This window comes from Protobothrops mucrosquamatus, unplaced genomic scaffold (genome assembly GCF_001527695.2).
Source record: "Protobothrops mucrosquamatus isolate PMUCROS unplaced genomic scaffold, P.Mucros_1.0 scaffold3229, whole genome shotgun sequence".
In the NCBI taxonomy this organism is placed as follows: domain Eukaryota; kingdom Metazoa; phylum Chordata; class Lepidosauria; order Squamata; family Viperidae; genus Protobothrops; species Protobothrops mucrosquamatus.
Genome location: NW_015389226.1, coordinates 9,929 through 26,447, shown reverse-complemented (window position 1 = coordinate 26,447; position 16,519 = coordinate 9,929). Strand labels below are relative to the sequence as shown.

The window sequence follows — 16,519 nt, the reverse complement described above, 5'->3', positions numbered from 1 at the left end:
ATTGTAATTACGAAAAAGAAAAAGGAAAACATTTCCTAATTGCATTTTAATTGAATGAGAAAAAATAAGATCTGTATTTTAATGTGAAATTCCCAGCCCTCTATAACTTTATTTCAGTAAAATGCAAACAAAAGAAGAGGCAAGTTGTCTAATAGAACCAATTTTATGTAGTGGTTAAGGCATCAGGCTAGAAATCAGGTGTCTGTGAGTTCTAATCCTGCTTTAGTCATGAAGCCATGTAGGAGACTTGGGCCAGTCTCTCCCTCTCAGCCCTGGAAGGGAGGCAATGGCATACTACTTCTGAAATCTTGCCAAGAAAACTGCAGGGGCTAGTCGAGTGAATCATTGGGAATCAACACTGACTCAAAGGCACATACACAAAAAGGTTATTTAATATGACTCACAGTTTAAATTATTCTGAATTCATATTGATTTGTATCACAGTCCTCAGTGTGCTTTGGAAACATTTCAGTTATTTAAACGCGACATAATACCAAATAAATGTGTTTAAAAGAGTGTACCAGTTGGCTTGAATTCTTATAGTTCATTTCAAATTATAAGCCCCAACACTATTCGTTTTGAAGGAATTATATTTGCGGTACTTAAAATTTTATTGTTTGCTATTGAAACCAACATGTACTTTAGGAGGCATTAACATAAGAGCACTGGGTCTTTAGGATCATTGTATTTTCACAGTATTCTGCACTTTGCAATATACCTTTTTTTTCTCCAGGTTCCTCCTTAGAAATTATTGCAAGTTTAAACTTCCAGTTTCTTGGCTAGTATAAAGGGTAGCTAATAATTCAGTCCTTATTTTTCTGTCTTGCTAGGACAAAGATTTGATTTATTGTGTTTATGTTATCTCACAATCAAAAATTCATTCCCAGTGTTTTGTTGGTATAACTCTACACCCTACCTATTTATTTTGAATGTCTCTTCTCATTAATGTCTTTGATCTGTAATTCTCAGCCAACCAAATGTATTTTTTCTTACTGTTAGATATCCTTATAAATATATTTGGTTGTGGAACATTTACATTTGTGTGTGTTAATGACAGAATCCTAAATCTTTGTCCTATGAATCCTGTAAAATTTGCACAATATTCACTATTCATTCAGATATGAATATGGAATCACTAAAACTGGCTGGCATGTGATTAAATTTACAAACATTCAGTATGAGATTGATGATAGTACTATATTAAATATAGCTAACTCGCTATCGGCTATTTTGATATCATTTTTATTTAATTATGGATAAAGAAGTGAAAATTTGCAAGAACCAGCAAAAAACTATGGCTTTTCAGTTTGACAATACAAAGGTCAATATTAGCAAATTCTGAAAATAATCATAGGGAAAAAACACTATTTAGCCTTTTGAGTCCAATCTTTAAATTACTTCCCTCCAGCAAAAGGTTACTACATGTTAACCTAAACAATTTTCCTGAAGAGTAATTTTAATACTGGTATCTAGAGAATACTGCATAAGCATTGTGCAAATGCCTTCCAGGTTTCTAATGGGAAGATGATTAATTCACAGTTCTTTCAACTATTTCCTAGTGGAAAGTGAAATCAAGTGCCAGTGAATGGCTTATTGAGAGAGTCTATTCACATCTTGTTTTGCATGATTAGGACGCCTGGCTTATTGCCGATATTTGAATTTATACCAAGTGTGTCAGAACACTGCATATACCTCATAGGTGGGATATTAGCTTCCAAAATATCTTTTCCCCTAGATAGAATAGTATGAGTATATGTGGAGTAAATGTATAATTCTGCTTGAGGGACACTGGCCAAAATGGGGCAAAACTGAAGGGTTTAGGACTGAGCAGCAATTCGAGTTCAAAACAGCATATATGAGGATGCAAATCTTGTTTATTAGCAACACCTTAAAGAAGCTGTATGTACTAATTTCAGACCAGAGCTCAGCAGTAACTCAGTTGTCTAACCAAGAATAGGCTTTCTCAAGAGAAGTCTCAAATAGTCTAATCCAGGGGTGTCAAACTGCCGGCTCGTGGGCCAGACGCGTCATCCGGAAGCCGCACCGACCCCATTGCAGGCAATGGCAAAACCGTCCCGATATGTTGCGTGACGTCACGTGACTTTGACATGTCTGGTCTAATCTAAAAAAATATAACTAGGGTATATTATTACAAACAAAAATTAAGTCATATACATATATATTTGTCATCTGCTATGCCAATAATTCATGACCTGTATGTAGCTTTGTGTTCAGAGATTAAACTCTATTTTGTTTTCCTGAAGTGATTTATTTTCATCTGGTTTTCTTTTACATCTCAAAAACCTGGCATTTTAACAAGGGTGTATATAGACTTTCTATATCCACTGTATATTTGTATGTCAATGAAGTCACAGGAATTTAGCTTAATTCGCTTATTTTAGGTATGCATGGCAATATGCTATTAAGTATATTTTGAAGTCTTCACTGGAATCAATGAGATGTAAAAATACTTAATTGGTTGAATTGTGTCAAAGCGTCAATGATTTGAATGATTGCAATACTTGCTTGGTTATTTTAATAACTGTTCTGACATTCCAATAAATATTTAGATAATATATTTCACCTCAATAATCTCAAATTACATTAATTTCTGTGCTTATTAGTTTTGCTTATCACTGATTTACATGCAAGCAATTATACTTCATGCAACTGGGATTTTGCTGATCCCATTTCAGTGGCTTTTCTTTCATATGAATAGGCCACTGTGGACAATAAATGCATTTTTATATACTTTAGCATAATTCAGCAAAACACAAAGGTTAAATATGCAGATGATCTCTAGAAGATACAAATAGAAATATAATTATTTCATTTGTAGCAATGAATATAATACCTTTTCCTATTTTGATACCATGCTAAAGAAACACTTTAGAAAATAGGAACTAAATGGAATAAAATTATGCTTATAAGAATAAAGTGAATTCAAATATTCAAATAAATTTCAATTATTTGCTGTGAATATCAGATCTGTATTCTGATACTAGCACATACATATTATATGCTGTTTATCTGGCCAGCAATAAAGAAGGTGGGTGTTGAATGACAACCTTTTGAAAATTATCCCCAAATAGTTCTTGTGACCATGGTGAAAATATATTGCACTTATTCATTTATATGCTAAAATAAGAAGAATTGATTAGTTTTTAAATTTACAAAATTGGAGATGCATTTTTCTTTAATGTATTGTCATAACCTTGTTAAATTGCTATATACATTTATAAACATGATTTAAAATAGTAAAATGTGACCAGCTAGGAGGGACCATTTAGGTGACCTGGGCTGTTCTTGAAAAACTATGCAGTTTTTCCTGGACTGTACTTAGATATGTTTTCCCTGGAAAAGGTTCTAATGCATGAAAAACTGGAAGGAAAGAGAAAAGAGGTTGACTAACAGCAAGATGGATGGACTTAGTTACAGTGGCGATGTAAGTTAAGAAGAATAGACTGTCAAACAAATTATCTATGTGGTCACTAGGAGTCAAAAACAATTTGATGACACATAATCAAACTTGAACAAAAAGCACTATGAATTCCAAATGCTGAGGCTTGACTGAGAATTAGGAAGAAAGCAAAATTTAAATCACTTATATCTTCGATCTACATTAAGGAATCTTTGAAGACACTGAGAAGGCACTGGGATATAATTTTAATGTGTATAAAAATGACGTGATCTTTTTTAGATTTTCTTTTGTATTTGTATTTGGAGAAGAAGCAAATAAATGATTTGGTATGCTTCTGTAAAACAGCAAATTTATTATAACACCTTGAGGACTTTGTGTTGAACTCATTATACTCTTATTTTGCCTTGTGAAACTCAATTAAAACATCAGCTCTGCTTCTGATTTCATAATATATTCATTCATTTACAAAATAAGGTAGAAGGCTATTTCAGAAACGCATAGAGTAATTCTACAGCATAATTTAAAAAATTCCATTTCATGCATCAAAGGGCCAATATGCACACATATAGTGGTCAAAATATAAGTTACCACTTGTATGTAGTTCCCCAGTTGCTTCCTACTATAATAGCCAAAAGCTTTACATATCTCTCCAAATACTATTGTACTACAGGTAGTCCTCAACTTAAAAAACAGTTCATTTAGTGACCGTTCAAAGTTACAACGGCACTGAAAAAAGTGACACGATTGGTTTCATACGACCATTGCAGCATCCCTGTGGTCACGTGATCAAAATTCAGATACTTGGTAACTGACACTTTTGATAGTTGCAGTGTCCCGGGATCATGTGATCACCTTTGAGACCTTCTGACGCAAAGTCAATGGGGAATCCAGATTCATTTAACAACCGTGATTCACTGCAGTGATTCACCTAACAACTGTGGCAAGAAAGATCTTAAAATGGGACAAAATTCACTTAACTATCTCACTTAGCAACAGAAATTTTGGGCTCAATTGTCATAAACTGAGGACTACCTGTATAGTATTTTCATTTTCTAAAGATTACAGGGGTTTTTTCCCATCCACGTTCGTGGACCCCTGAAATCTATCCATGAACTCCAAAAGTTTTGTGGGCCTCAGATTAAGAACATTGATCTATATTGTTTTCCATTACCTGCTTTTTCTCCAGGATTTTTTAAAAAAATACTCTAACTTAAATGCTGCTACCTGTTGCGCCAAAGAAGCTAGCTGTCTTCTTACAGTCCTTGTTGTAAGACTAAAGTTGGTTAGCAGGCTACTTTAACATTGGATTATATATTGGATACAGATTCTATTGACTCATAATTATGCACCTTGCTCCCTCCCCAATTGTGTTGACATCCCTTCTACCATAATGCAAAATGTTTGTTGCTGCCAGAGAGGCTCCAATGCAATGCTCATAGAAGAGACTGTTTTGTCAGTCATTCAGTGTTACAACAAATCTAGAATCCTTCTCTCAGGTACGGTGTGCTTTCTATCTACTGTGTGATGCGCTAGGGCAGTGGTTCTCAACCTTTTTAATGCCGCGACCCCCAACCGGTCGTAAGTCGAGGACTAAACCGGTCGTAAGTCGAGGACTAAACCGGTCGTAAGTCGAGGATTAAACCGGTTGTAAGTCAAGGACTACCCAACCGGTCGTAAGTCGAGGACTTTCCCTGCCCGGGAGCGCCACGCATGCATGGTTCCGCCCCCTGCGCCGGCCGAGGCGTAGCTGGCAAGCGGCAGAGATGGAGCAGGCCGACCACCAGCTGGCCCAGCTCAAGGGAGGTAAGGCACCCGCCGAAAAAGGGGGAAAAATGGCGGACAAAAAAATGGCGGACAGCCTTGCTTGGCGACCCCCGTGAAATGGTCGATCGACCCCAAATGGGGTCCCGACCCACAGGGTGAGAACCACTGCGCTAGGGTTTTATACGGGAGTGGGGGGGGAGCTACACATTTATCTGTCTGTTGATTGTGAAATGGCACTCCTTCATCCACCATTGAATCCTGGCAACATGCCTGAAAATGTACGTTGCTGCTGCCAAAGCCTTGCCTGAGGGGACCCATAACATTTGTTTTCACTAAACCAAGGCCTTTCTGAAGAGAGAAGTGAAGTGGAACACACATGCTAAGTTTTCAAAACTTTATGGGAAGCTAATTTTATCTAGTACTTGATAAATCTAAATCCTTTCTTTCTGTTGTACCTTATTCTACAATGAGATCTGCTTTGCTTTGTCTTTCATGTGCTTAAAGCTGCTGTTACATTGCAACAATAATCACTGCTACATCACCCAACCAGGCAATCTAGCAGGATCATAGATTCTGTGGTTGTTTCAACTCATTATAATTGCAGTTATAATTAGAAACTAATTCTGTTCAATAAATGTAGTTAATCAGTGGATAAATAGGAGTGTTAATCCACGGATTATAGCAAAATCAATATGCTCTCCATCTTAAACAAGATAGTGTGAAAAATATATAAGTTCGATTATTAAAAATCCAATGAATTACAGTTGTACAATTATCAAGCATCTGGTAAACATATTTTTGTGTCTTCAAAAGCAAGTAGCTATTCGAATTCTAATTCCAATTAATTATTTTCTGCATATATATTCATCTTTGGAAGGAGAGAGAAGCAAAATCCCCAAACCTTTCTATTGATATTCGGAGGAACTGAAAAAGATTAGCCAGCTAACAACTTTTCACAAATGTTGTGTTGCACCATTAATAAAGAGGTGTACTTAATTTAGCTTTTCCTAAACTGGTATCCTCCAGCTGTACTGGCTGTGAGCATTCATAATCTTCAAACAGAATAGATGCTGGTCAGATTGTGAGAGTTGAAGTCCAACATGTATATTAGATGGACAACTGTCCATTTACAAAGCAGAGGTCTCTGGCTTCAAATATGACAGGATCTATGATGAAGCCTCATTGCATTGGTGGAAAGGTGCATAGGCCATCAAGGCACCCTTTTACATTAGTATGTAAAATTTTAATTTAAAAATAGGGACTAATATTAAAACAATCCAGTGTTCCTCAATACAGAGAAGAAGGTTATGTGGAGGGACTTTATTTTTCTGCTTATTCTACTGCCCAGATGTTCAGTTTTAAAGCTCTTGCTCTCTTTTAGGTCTACACTTTAAAACACATCTGTATTCAAACAGCCAGAGAAAACCCATTATGGAATGGTTATCTTTCTATTAATTCCATATTCTACATGCATTATTTATAAAAACATTATTTCAATTTATGTATTGCTTATCCGCAATGGTGTATGATACACCTAAACCTCATCTTACACAGGTTGTGAATTACATTGGCAAGAGATCTTGAGTAGTCCAAAGATGTGGAGGGAGCCCGAGTGGGTCCTTGTCCCATTCTAACCTATATTCGCAGGAACGAGTTCTTAAGATTTTACACTTTTTGCAAGATGCTACGAGGCTCTTATTTTTGCCGACCTGGGCGATGGATTATCCGTGAAGGCCAGACTATAAGCTTGTCTGAGAAGCCGAAAGACTCCATTGGAAAAGCAATGAGAAACCACTGGGGTTTCATGATGCCAGGAAAATTGCGTGGATCTGCAACCTGGGAAGTCGCCATTCGAAGGCGATCCGACTTGCCTGTCGCGAAGTGGCGGCTGGGTCTCGGAGGACAGTGCGCGAACGAAGATGGGGACGCACCGGTTGGCGGCTTTGCGAGGGACAGCAGTCTCGATTCCCCGCAGGCGAGAGATCTGGCCAGGGAGGGCAGAGGACGACGCGAAAGGGGGGGGGGGGAGGCGTCAGCAAAAGCGGAGCGCTGGTGGGCGCGCTCCCCAACCCTTATAAAAGGCCGGGGCTTCCCCAGTCCCGTCCTGGACTAGATCGGCCACGGGAGAGCGGCGGCGCCCAGTCTCCCTTATTGGGGCCCCAGGAGATCAAGTAAGTTCTTTTTGAAGCAACTTTTTAATACTCTCGCCGTGTTCTCTCACGCTCTTTGGGTAGATACACGAATTTGGTCGCCCCCTAATTCTATAAAACACTGCGTCGCAGTTATGCGATCTTACGGACTTATTATTGGCCCTGTCTTTGAGGAATTAAAGATCCTCCAAATAGTTTGAACTGCAAGTCTTGTGTGTATCCCTCTCGTTTTCCTGAACTTTCTTTCCCACTAGCCACCGTTTATTCGCTCGTATCCTGCTGTTCCTCTTTGAATTATTTCTAATTTATTATCTTTATAAGAAAATATTATGCAAGCAAGGCAGTCTTAGAGAACTCCCCGGTACAAAAGACAATAAAAATAATTTTAAAGGATTTATTTAGTTTTTGTAATGTAACGTGGACCACTAATACGGATGGGTTTTGATTTGCTCTGTTCATTTACTTTAGAAGTACAGTAGGTTTAAATGCGTCCAATGACCGTTCTTCTGTAGTAAGTGTGCATGTAAATATAATCTTAATCTTTAAAAATACACCGAGAAATTCTAAGTGAAATAGGAGTGAATTTAAGCGTGGACTTAAACTATCAGATCCGTGTGACTTGATTCCCACTGGTCTCACGTTTTGAATCGAAATGCCAATGTTATACAGGCGTATTTAGGCTGATTGTTCATGTTTTAAACATGTATGTGGAAATAAGCCCCAGAAATATTTTCCAGCTATGTGCAATTCAGATAAATGTGTAGAATAGTGTTCTACAGCAAAAGCTTTCTTTCCTAGATAAGCTGGTTTTATTTATTTATTTAGCATTCATTCATATACTGTATAAACGAATCCTAAATATCCAATAAATTCATTGACTTGCCTAAATGCAGCTTTAATTGAAACAGTCAGTTATTACTTATATACAATCCTTTGCGGTAAAATAGCTTAATTATAAAATAATTTTAATTTATAGTTTTAATAAGCTAAATGTTAAATACTAAAACTTAAAATCTCAACTAATGAGTAATTATGCTAATAAATATTTTAAAACAAAAAAGAATTGGATACATTTGAAAACTTAGCAGGCCTTTACAAAAGGCATAATTGTAGAACAATCATGGATGTTAACTCAGGAAAAAATTCTACAATGTTTATTATAATTTATTATTCAATAATTCATTTTAAATTTAGAAACTTGAAACTGAAATTGAGGCAATAAAATCAGTTCTCAAGCTGACCAGGAAAATTTTCTTAGAGAGCACTGTTATTTCCAATCCTATCTTCTTTTTACTCCTTTGTGTCTCCTCTCCTCCATTGTTTGATTTCAGAAAAATAACTTCAGTTGAATGGAAAAGTCTGTAACTAAGAAAAACCTTTTTATTAAAGTTAAATAATAAAGTTGGGCAGCATGCGAATTTGATATACTTTTATTAGTTGCTTGCTAGTTTTGCTAACAAAAACTATTATTGTTAACTATAGAGACTAGATTATAATTTATAAGGCACAGTCCAGATGAATACAGTCCTCAATAAATATAAGATTTACTGAATGCAAATACAAGTTAGATTCAATGTACTTTGTGGTTTGCAGACTGCAAAAGTATGCATTTTTAGAAAATTCCAAATGATATTCCATTTCTATTTAATCTTTATCTTTTAAAGCCAACATGTATCAGTACTAAAGAGGAAAGCAGTTCAATAAATGAGTTCACAGTTCAGGCTTATATTCTTGCATATTTATTTGTTTATTTTTAGTATGGTAGAAACATCTAATCTTAAATAATGATCCAAATAAATGGATGGTATTGGATCTCTTTACTTGTAGAACCATCAGAAAATCCCAGTCTGTAGTTTGGGGGAGTACTGGGAAGTAAAAATAAATGCATAAAAATATCTAAAAATCCAGGAAGAAAATCATTTCCACATTACTGTAAAGAAATGTACTTTACATATCCATAAAGTGATTGGGAGCTGTGCACAGCATGACTTCTTACATTTATTTGAACACTTATTAATATTTCAACACTAATCATTTCTGCTAGATACTAAGTCACATTCATTGGGATTCACTTCTTCTGAAAGATAATAGATGTTGGCGCCAAATTTATTTCAAGTTAAGATGCTTAAAAATATGTCCTAATATAATATTTAAATGTGGTCATTATTTTCTGAAAATGCATTAAAATTGTGAATCAGAAATATGTGTTGATGATTTTTCAGCTGAATTCTCCTATCTTAAAAATAAAACTGCAAGGTTGCTGGCACAGAGGTATCACATTAAAAGAATACATTTCAGTATACTGAAAATTGTGATAGAAAGTTCTTAAAAATCAGATAGCAATATAGTTCGAAAAAAGAAAATGTGACAATCCAAGGTATAAGCTAGGAATTTGCATCATGTCGGTTGCAGATTTGGTCTTACCAATGGACTGTAAAAATGCACCCGAGAACATCAAGGAGGTCAATATTCCAAGCTCAAATGCCTCTCTGCCACCCTCCACATCTGGCACTAACTCCTTAGGACAACAGACTGGGGGAACCTTGGGGCGACCTGCAGCAGCCAATGCGGCCCGAGAGCGTAGCCGAGTGCAGACCCTGCGACATGCCTTCTTAGAGTTACAGAGAACTCTGCCCTCTGTACCACCTGACACAAAGCTCTCCAAGTTGGATGTACTGCTTCTAGCCACCACCTACATTGCCCATCTCACCCGCAGCTTGCAGGATGAAGAAGAATTGCCTGGCAAGGGCTTGGGAACTCTGAGAGGGGATGGCTACCTACACCCTGTTAAGGTAAGCAGGGCAAAAACAAATAATATTTTTTTTCCTAGAAGGTCCAATCATAGCATTGTTTGAAAACCTTTCCATTGTGTAGAAATCTTCAGGCAAAAGGGCATACTAATATACAAGTACACTAGTCTATACAAGAAAGCTTTAGCATTACAGAATCAGCAGAATCAATTAGAACCAACTGAACCACAATTCATTGATGTGATTCCATATGACACTTCAGATAGATACAGCATTAAACCTCCGTGTACCATAACCATTATGCCCAACACTAAGACAAGGTTTTAAGTGACTCCCATTTATTACAAAACAATGTATGCCTTATGACTGGCTTGTAAACTGTTTGAGACAATTATCCCTTTTCCTGGTCTCAAATAATGTCATTATTCCCACACACAAAAATAGATTCTGTTGTTTTACATAAGTACTTCGACAATGGCAATCCCAAACTGGATACTCAATTCAAAAACATGTTATTACAAATTGCCCCATTTTCCCCAGGATATGCCCAAATATATCCCATTAGTAATTACCCCAATGTAAAATCCACTGCCCTATGAACCATGTTTAGTTCATATTGCAAGTTCAAACTACAAAAGGTCTTCCCCTTGCTACTAGCTCTTTAATAAATAATTCCTTTAATAAATTATACTGATCTTAATTCAGGAAACTACTACTTAAAAACCTAATAATCAAGAATTACCTTAAACCAAACTAAATGGATCTTGATGCAAGTAGTCCTTTCATTATTTGTTTCCAAAACTAACCTTATCTAACAATAATCTTGAATGAGCATGTATACACTTTTTATAAAAAGTTTTATTGAAATGTACACCAATGATAGGCTTGATATATAATTAGTTACCGATTTGTCCGCCAGCAAAAAATAATTATATTTTGAATTGTTTTTAAAAATCCACATTCTGGCTATAGCATAGGAGAACATACAGCAAAAATGATAATGTAGAGCAGAAAGTAAAGCATATTGTTAAAATAATTAGCATTGACATCTCAGGAGCATTTTCAAATAAATGTCGAGAAACCAGGTGTTGGCCATGACCAACAGATATGCCATAAACACAGTCCATTTGATTCTGCATTACAGTATATTAGCTACTGCAAGTGTCTGAATTGTATGTTTTATTCAATAGGCTGCTTATTATGTCAGAGGTAAAACTTTGAAAAATATTATAATTTATTTTAGAGACTCATCACTGAAATTAATAGAAAAAGCAATTTTTCACAATGTATTCTTCACAATGCCACTTTATTTGCAATATGAAGTTCTGTTTAGATAGCTTCTACCAGATTATCCCATTTGGCAAGGCAGCAGGCAAGATAAACAACAAGAAAAACGGCAAAACTGGGATGGCATTGCAATGTTTTTCTTATTTCTTTGCCATCATTTAGTGGCTTTCTAATTTTCTGAAATTCTAGTTAGCCCCATCATTTATCTTTCTTTCCTGATAAAGCGTTCTAGAAACTTCAAAAACCATACCCTTTGGATAATATTGATTAGTCCTAATCTACTCTATTCTGTTCAACTCTGTGATTATCAGTGTTTCTACCAAAAAATGTACAAGGTTAAAATCCTATGTAGATTTTGGGAGGAAGACTTTTTCAATTCAATGAGACTTACTTCTAAATAACCAGTGCTTTATTTGTAAAAAAAAAAAAAAAAAAAAAAAAAGGTGCCGGAACTCCAGTAGAAAGCCCTTTATGGAGCAGGGGGGGAAGCCACTTTAGGGAGCAATTTTGTGGCCCCCAGCAGCCCAATCCAGGCTCTGGAGGCCTGGAAAATGCCTCCGGAGCCCAGATCTATGGCCGTGGAACGATTTTGCAGCCCCCCAGCGGCCCGATCCGGGCTCCGGGGGCCTTTTCCAAGCCTCCAGAGCCTGGATCCATGGCCACGGAGCGATTTTTGCAGCCCCCCCAGCAGCCTAATTCGGGCTCCGGAGGCCTGGAAAAGGCCTCTGGAGCTCAGATCAGCCAAGGGGGGGCACGAAATCGCTTTGCAGCCATAGATCCAGGCAGCAGAGGCCTTTTCCAGGCCTCTGGAGCCCAGATTGGGCTACTGGGGGTCCGCAAAAATCGCTCTGCAGGCATACCTGGACTCGTGCTGGCAGCTTAGAAGGAATCAGTTCTTCGGTTCAAAAAAAGGTGCCGGAACGCCGTTCCGTGCGTTCTATGACAAAAAAAGCCCTGTAAATAACCATTCACAAGACCCTATTATATATCCATGATATAGTTGCAATTGAATATTTCCATTAGTTGTCTTTAAAACCAGAAGACCTCACTCCTGATTTCTTCACAGATTAATGAAATTTATTATTTTACATTGGGCCTGGCTAATAGCACTGAGAAGTAAATAGGCACCAGCAATTATTGCTATTTTAATAAATCTCACTGCTGGAAAATTGTGCTCATTGTATATACATATGACATGAGCACTTTGATTCTGTGCTTGGTTATTTCAGATAAACACAACTAGATCAATGGGATTTATATTCTGAGATGTGTATATTAGAAAATAAATCCCATTGATTTAATTGTGTTTATCTGAATAACCAAGCACAAGATCAAAGTGTGTGTGTGTGTGTGTGTGTGTGTATAGGATTACATAAGCCCTGTTAAACTTTGCATTTTTTTCTAAATAGAAAATTTGTAAATGTGTTTCCTAATCTCATATTGGATGTGGTGTACTCTTATGAAAATATCTATATTTTTAAGAAAATCTGGTATGAAAGCACACATGGATGAAAACACTAATGCTATTTTTTCTTTAAGCAGAGTATATGAGCAATAATATCTAATGTAGGACAGTAGTTTATGATGATTTAAACCTAATAAATGTAATAAATAGGTTGGCCTATTGTTATTCTTTCACCAGTTTGCAAATCTTTGGTAGAGATAAGTTGTCAATAATTGTAGACATGCGGCACAATAAAAATAAATAGGCGTGAGAGCTCAATCTAGATAAGATACCTAATGAGGTATCAAGATCTCCTTCGTCCTCCATACTAATCTACATAGCTCTCCTTCCCATGATGTCAGTCTTGCAAAGTGACAAGACAAAAAACAAACCAAGATGAACTACCGGGAGCTGTATTATTATTGTAAGGTTTCATTAACAGATCTTGTTTTTACAGCCCCAAAAAACCTAGGGAGTGTTCCTTCTGAGTATTTTTGCTGCAAGCTAAGTTATCACTTATCTAGCTATTCCCCTGGCTGTGATTTTACTATCTCCCAAGAGCATTCCCACATACCATTACACATGCTTACTATTTGCATTGGTCTAATGCAAATAGCAGGTTATAAAGGATGGAAGAGTTTATAGTTCCATAACTGATAAATGTATCCCTAAATGAACTGTAATTGCTAATAAAGCTGCTGTTTTCCTGCATTTGTGCAAGCAATACTAATTTATCCTGCATCTTCATCTTCTAGAAATGGCCAATGAGATCACGCCTATACATTGGAGCATCAGGACAGTTTTTGAATCCCTCAGTGCAAACAGAAAATGTAAATCAAGGAGAAGCCTCAACAAATTCTCAAATTTAATCCATTTTTTTCTTAAATGCTGTTGTATTTATTATTCCAGATATATTTAAATTGAGTCTTTCAATATCTGTGATATTTCTTCCAATTGACCAGCACCCTTAGATGGTAGACTTGAAATTCAGCATGTTAGTTCAGATTGCTTTCTTCACAGCCAGGGACAATGTGTTCATCTCAGTTGTGCAGTATAATTCATTTGTTTCTTACAGTTATTATTTCTCAAAAGGCAAAATATATTTTTCATTGTGTGGATGTTGCTACTATTGAAATCCATAAGATACCAGCTCATGTATCATCTTGTTTATGAGAACAGATCCTTTTCTTTGTGAAGAAATGGCTGAATGTAATGTAGTGGATAATTTACAGGCATTCTGCGACCTTTGTTGATGATTTATGAAATATGGATTGTTGTACCCCAATTCTGAAGAAGTTAAATAAGGTAACCAGATAGTTGATTTTTAAGATAACGTTTAAAAGCTGAGCCACTTAGAGTCATCTTGAACTGCGAGACGGGCTGAAATAAATTTGATAAAGAAATAAAATAAATAATGCATCCAAGCTTTGGGGACCTTTTAACTAAGAAGAGCTCTGCAGAACTATCTCATGTATTCCAGTGATCTATGTCATAATTTGCCATATGTATCAGAGAATTGTGATAGTTTACATGGCAATTGTCTTCTCACACAGGTTATCCCCAACATTTGTCATACTCAAAGGTAAACAAATGAACTCGGAAATCTAAATTGCAATTGTGTTCAATAATTATTGAGATCTTAGTTCAAGCCTCAGTATTAAAGTAGCTGGTGTTTTGAAGAATTTATTCAAGAAATAACATTGCAAAACTGGATGTATGAATTTTAGATATGAAATTCTATTGATGTTATAGAGTATCTCAGCAATAAAATGTTATTTTGAAGAATAAGTTACAGCTTTCACACTTTCTAAAAATATGTCCAAAATTCTTTTTACAAGATATTGTTATAAACTGTACATCTATTATTTTTTCATAAATATTTGATCATTTTATTTATACTGTGTATGTAGTCATTTTCAATTTACAACAATTCATACATCTAATGAAACTGATCTTGAGAAATGTATGCCCTACCTTTCTATCAGTTTGTAGGGTGCCTGAAGATTCTTTACTCTTACTGTTACAAATCAATACAGCTCTCACACTAGAGATATTTATTACTTACATGCTGTTTTTAGATAAAATTATTTAATTTTCTCTGCTGAAATGTTTGTATGTTAACTAGCAGAAACAAAAGTTATTCGAAAACACAAGTGTCACATAAAAATAATGTACGTAGCTTTGTACATTAAATATGTCTATTATACCTATAGTATAATTTGCTATTGGTTGTGTTTATCTGTATCTTGAAATTACCAATTATTTTGGGAAAGAGCTTGTTTCTCTTTCAACATATGTATATTCTATAAATGGTGCTTACCCCAAGATATGAAGCTTGCATATTTGGGTAATTTGATTTAATATATTTGCATGTAAGCAACAATAATTACAGGTACAGACAATTTTTCTTATTGTATGAATAAATTATTAGCGAAATTGTGTCTCAATGTTTATTATTATGTACTTTTTAAAACTACCCTGATTTTTTTTTTAAATGCAAACATTTCCTGGGAAGCCAAGAAAATCAGATGAAAGGTTTTTAGGAAATTGTGCATCTTTTAGTAAAATTGGGATTTTAAGTAAATTATCATTATGGATCAAGCCACTTATCATAATTGAGGAATACTCTAGTGCAGTGATGGCGAACCTTTTAGATACCGAGTGCCCAAACTGCAACCCAAACCCACTTATGCATCGTCGAGTGCCGGGTGGGTGTGGCCCATTGGGTGGGCATGGCTGCGGTGGTAATGGCAGACTGGGTGGGACTAAAAAGTTCAATCAATCAATTCCAACTTTGCAAGATCCTTTTATCCCCACGAGAAGTTGACTGATTGATTGAACCTTTTTTTTTTTTTGCACGGCGGCGGAGGCCTAAAGCGAAAAGGTTTTATAAAACCCAGCTGAAGGCCTAGGACTGGGGTGACGGCACGCGTGCCCACAGAGAGGGCTCTGAGTGCCGCCTCTGGCACCCGTGCCATTGGTTCGCCACCACTGGCTTAGAACATTCCAGAGTAAAGCTGAAGGGTGGGAAAATAAAATGGAAAGAAAATGATACTAAAGTAATGACTATTCAGATAAAGAAGTATTATTTTTTTCTCTGCATACATGCCTAACTATGAAATGTTTATGCATATTTTGGTGGAATTAAAGTTACCGTATTTTTCGCTCTATAAGATGCACTTTTCCTCCCCCAAAAGATGGGGGAAAATGTCTGTGCGTCTTATGGAGCGAATGCCGCCTCCCACCGCACCGCTCCGCGTCCTGCGCCTCCGTGTTTCAAGCCTCTGTGGCACAGAACTGCTGGCGTTATGCTTGGGCGGAAGATGTTTTCTTTTACAGATGGGGCAGGTGGGCCTGACATTCGCGTGCAGGATTCGACCATGCAAGCCCTTGCAATTGCTCCAGCCGAAGAAGCAAGCGGCTGGGAGGCCGCGGTGGTGCGGTTGGGAGGCCGCGGCGGCGCCTACCTCCTGCACCCGTCAGCTGGCGAGCCCCGGACCTGCGCCCGTCAGCTGGGAGGTCTGGAGCCGGAGCTGGCTGGCTTGGAGGGCAATGGGGAAGCGGTGACTCGGCAGGCGGGGTCCTGCCTGCGCGCAAATGTCAGGCCCACCCGCCCCATCTGTAAAAGAAAACGTCTTCCGCCCAAGCATAACCTTTAAGGATTTTAAGGATCTTTGAGAGGGAGAGAGAAATGGAGAGAAAG

At 36.9% G+C, this 16,519-nt stretch overlaps 1 protein-coding gene across 1 annotated transcript; it reads left to right on the top strand.

Moving 5' to 3' along the window:
* The first annotated feature begins 9,761 nt into the window (after positions 1 to 9,761).
* On the top strand, positions 9,762 to 13,685 carry TCF24 (transcription factor 24). Its single transcript, XM_015826673.2, has 2 exons — positions 9,762 to 10,127; positions 13,572 to 13,685. Exons 1-2 carry the CDS (start codon positions 9,762 to 9,764, stop codon positions 13,683 to 13,685), a joined length of 480 nt encoding a protein of 159 aa, XP_015682159.2.
* The last annotated feature ends 2,834 nt before the right edge of the window (positions 13,686 to 16,519 follow it).

What these genes read in the sequence shown, in the direction of transcription:
- TCF24 (XM_015826673.2), top strand. Translation starts at nt 9,762, where the DNA reads ATGGACTGTAAAAATGCACCCGAGAACATCAAGGAGGTCAATATTCCA. An exon ending in GCTACCTACACCCTGTTAAG is followed by an intron (nt 10,128 to 13,571) that starts GTAAGCAGGGCA and finishes TTCATCTTCTAG; the next exon opens with AAATGGCCAATGAGATCACG.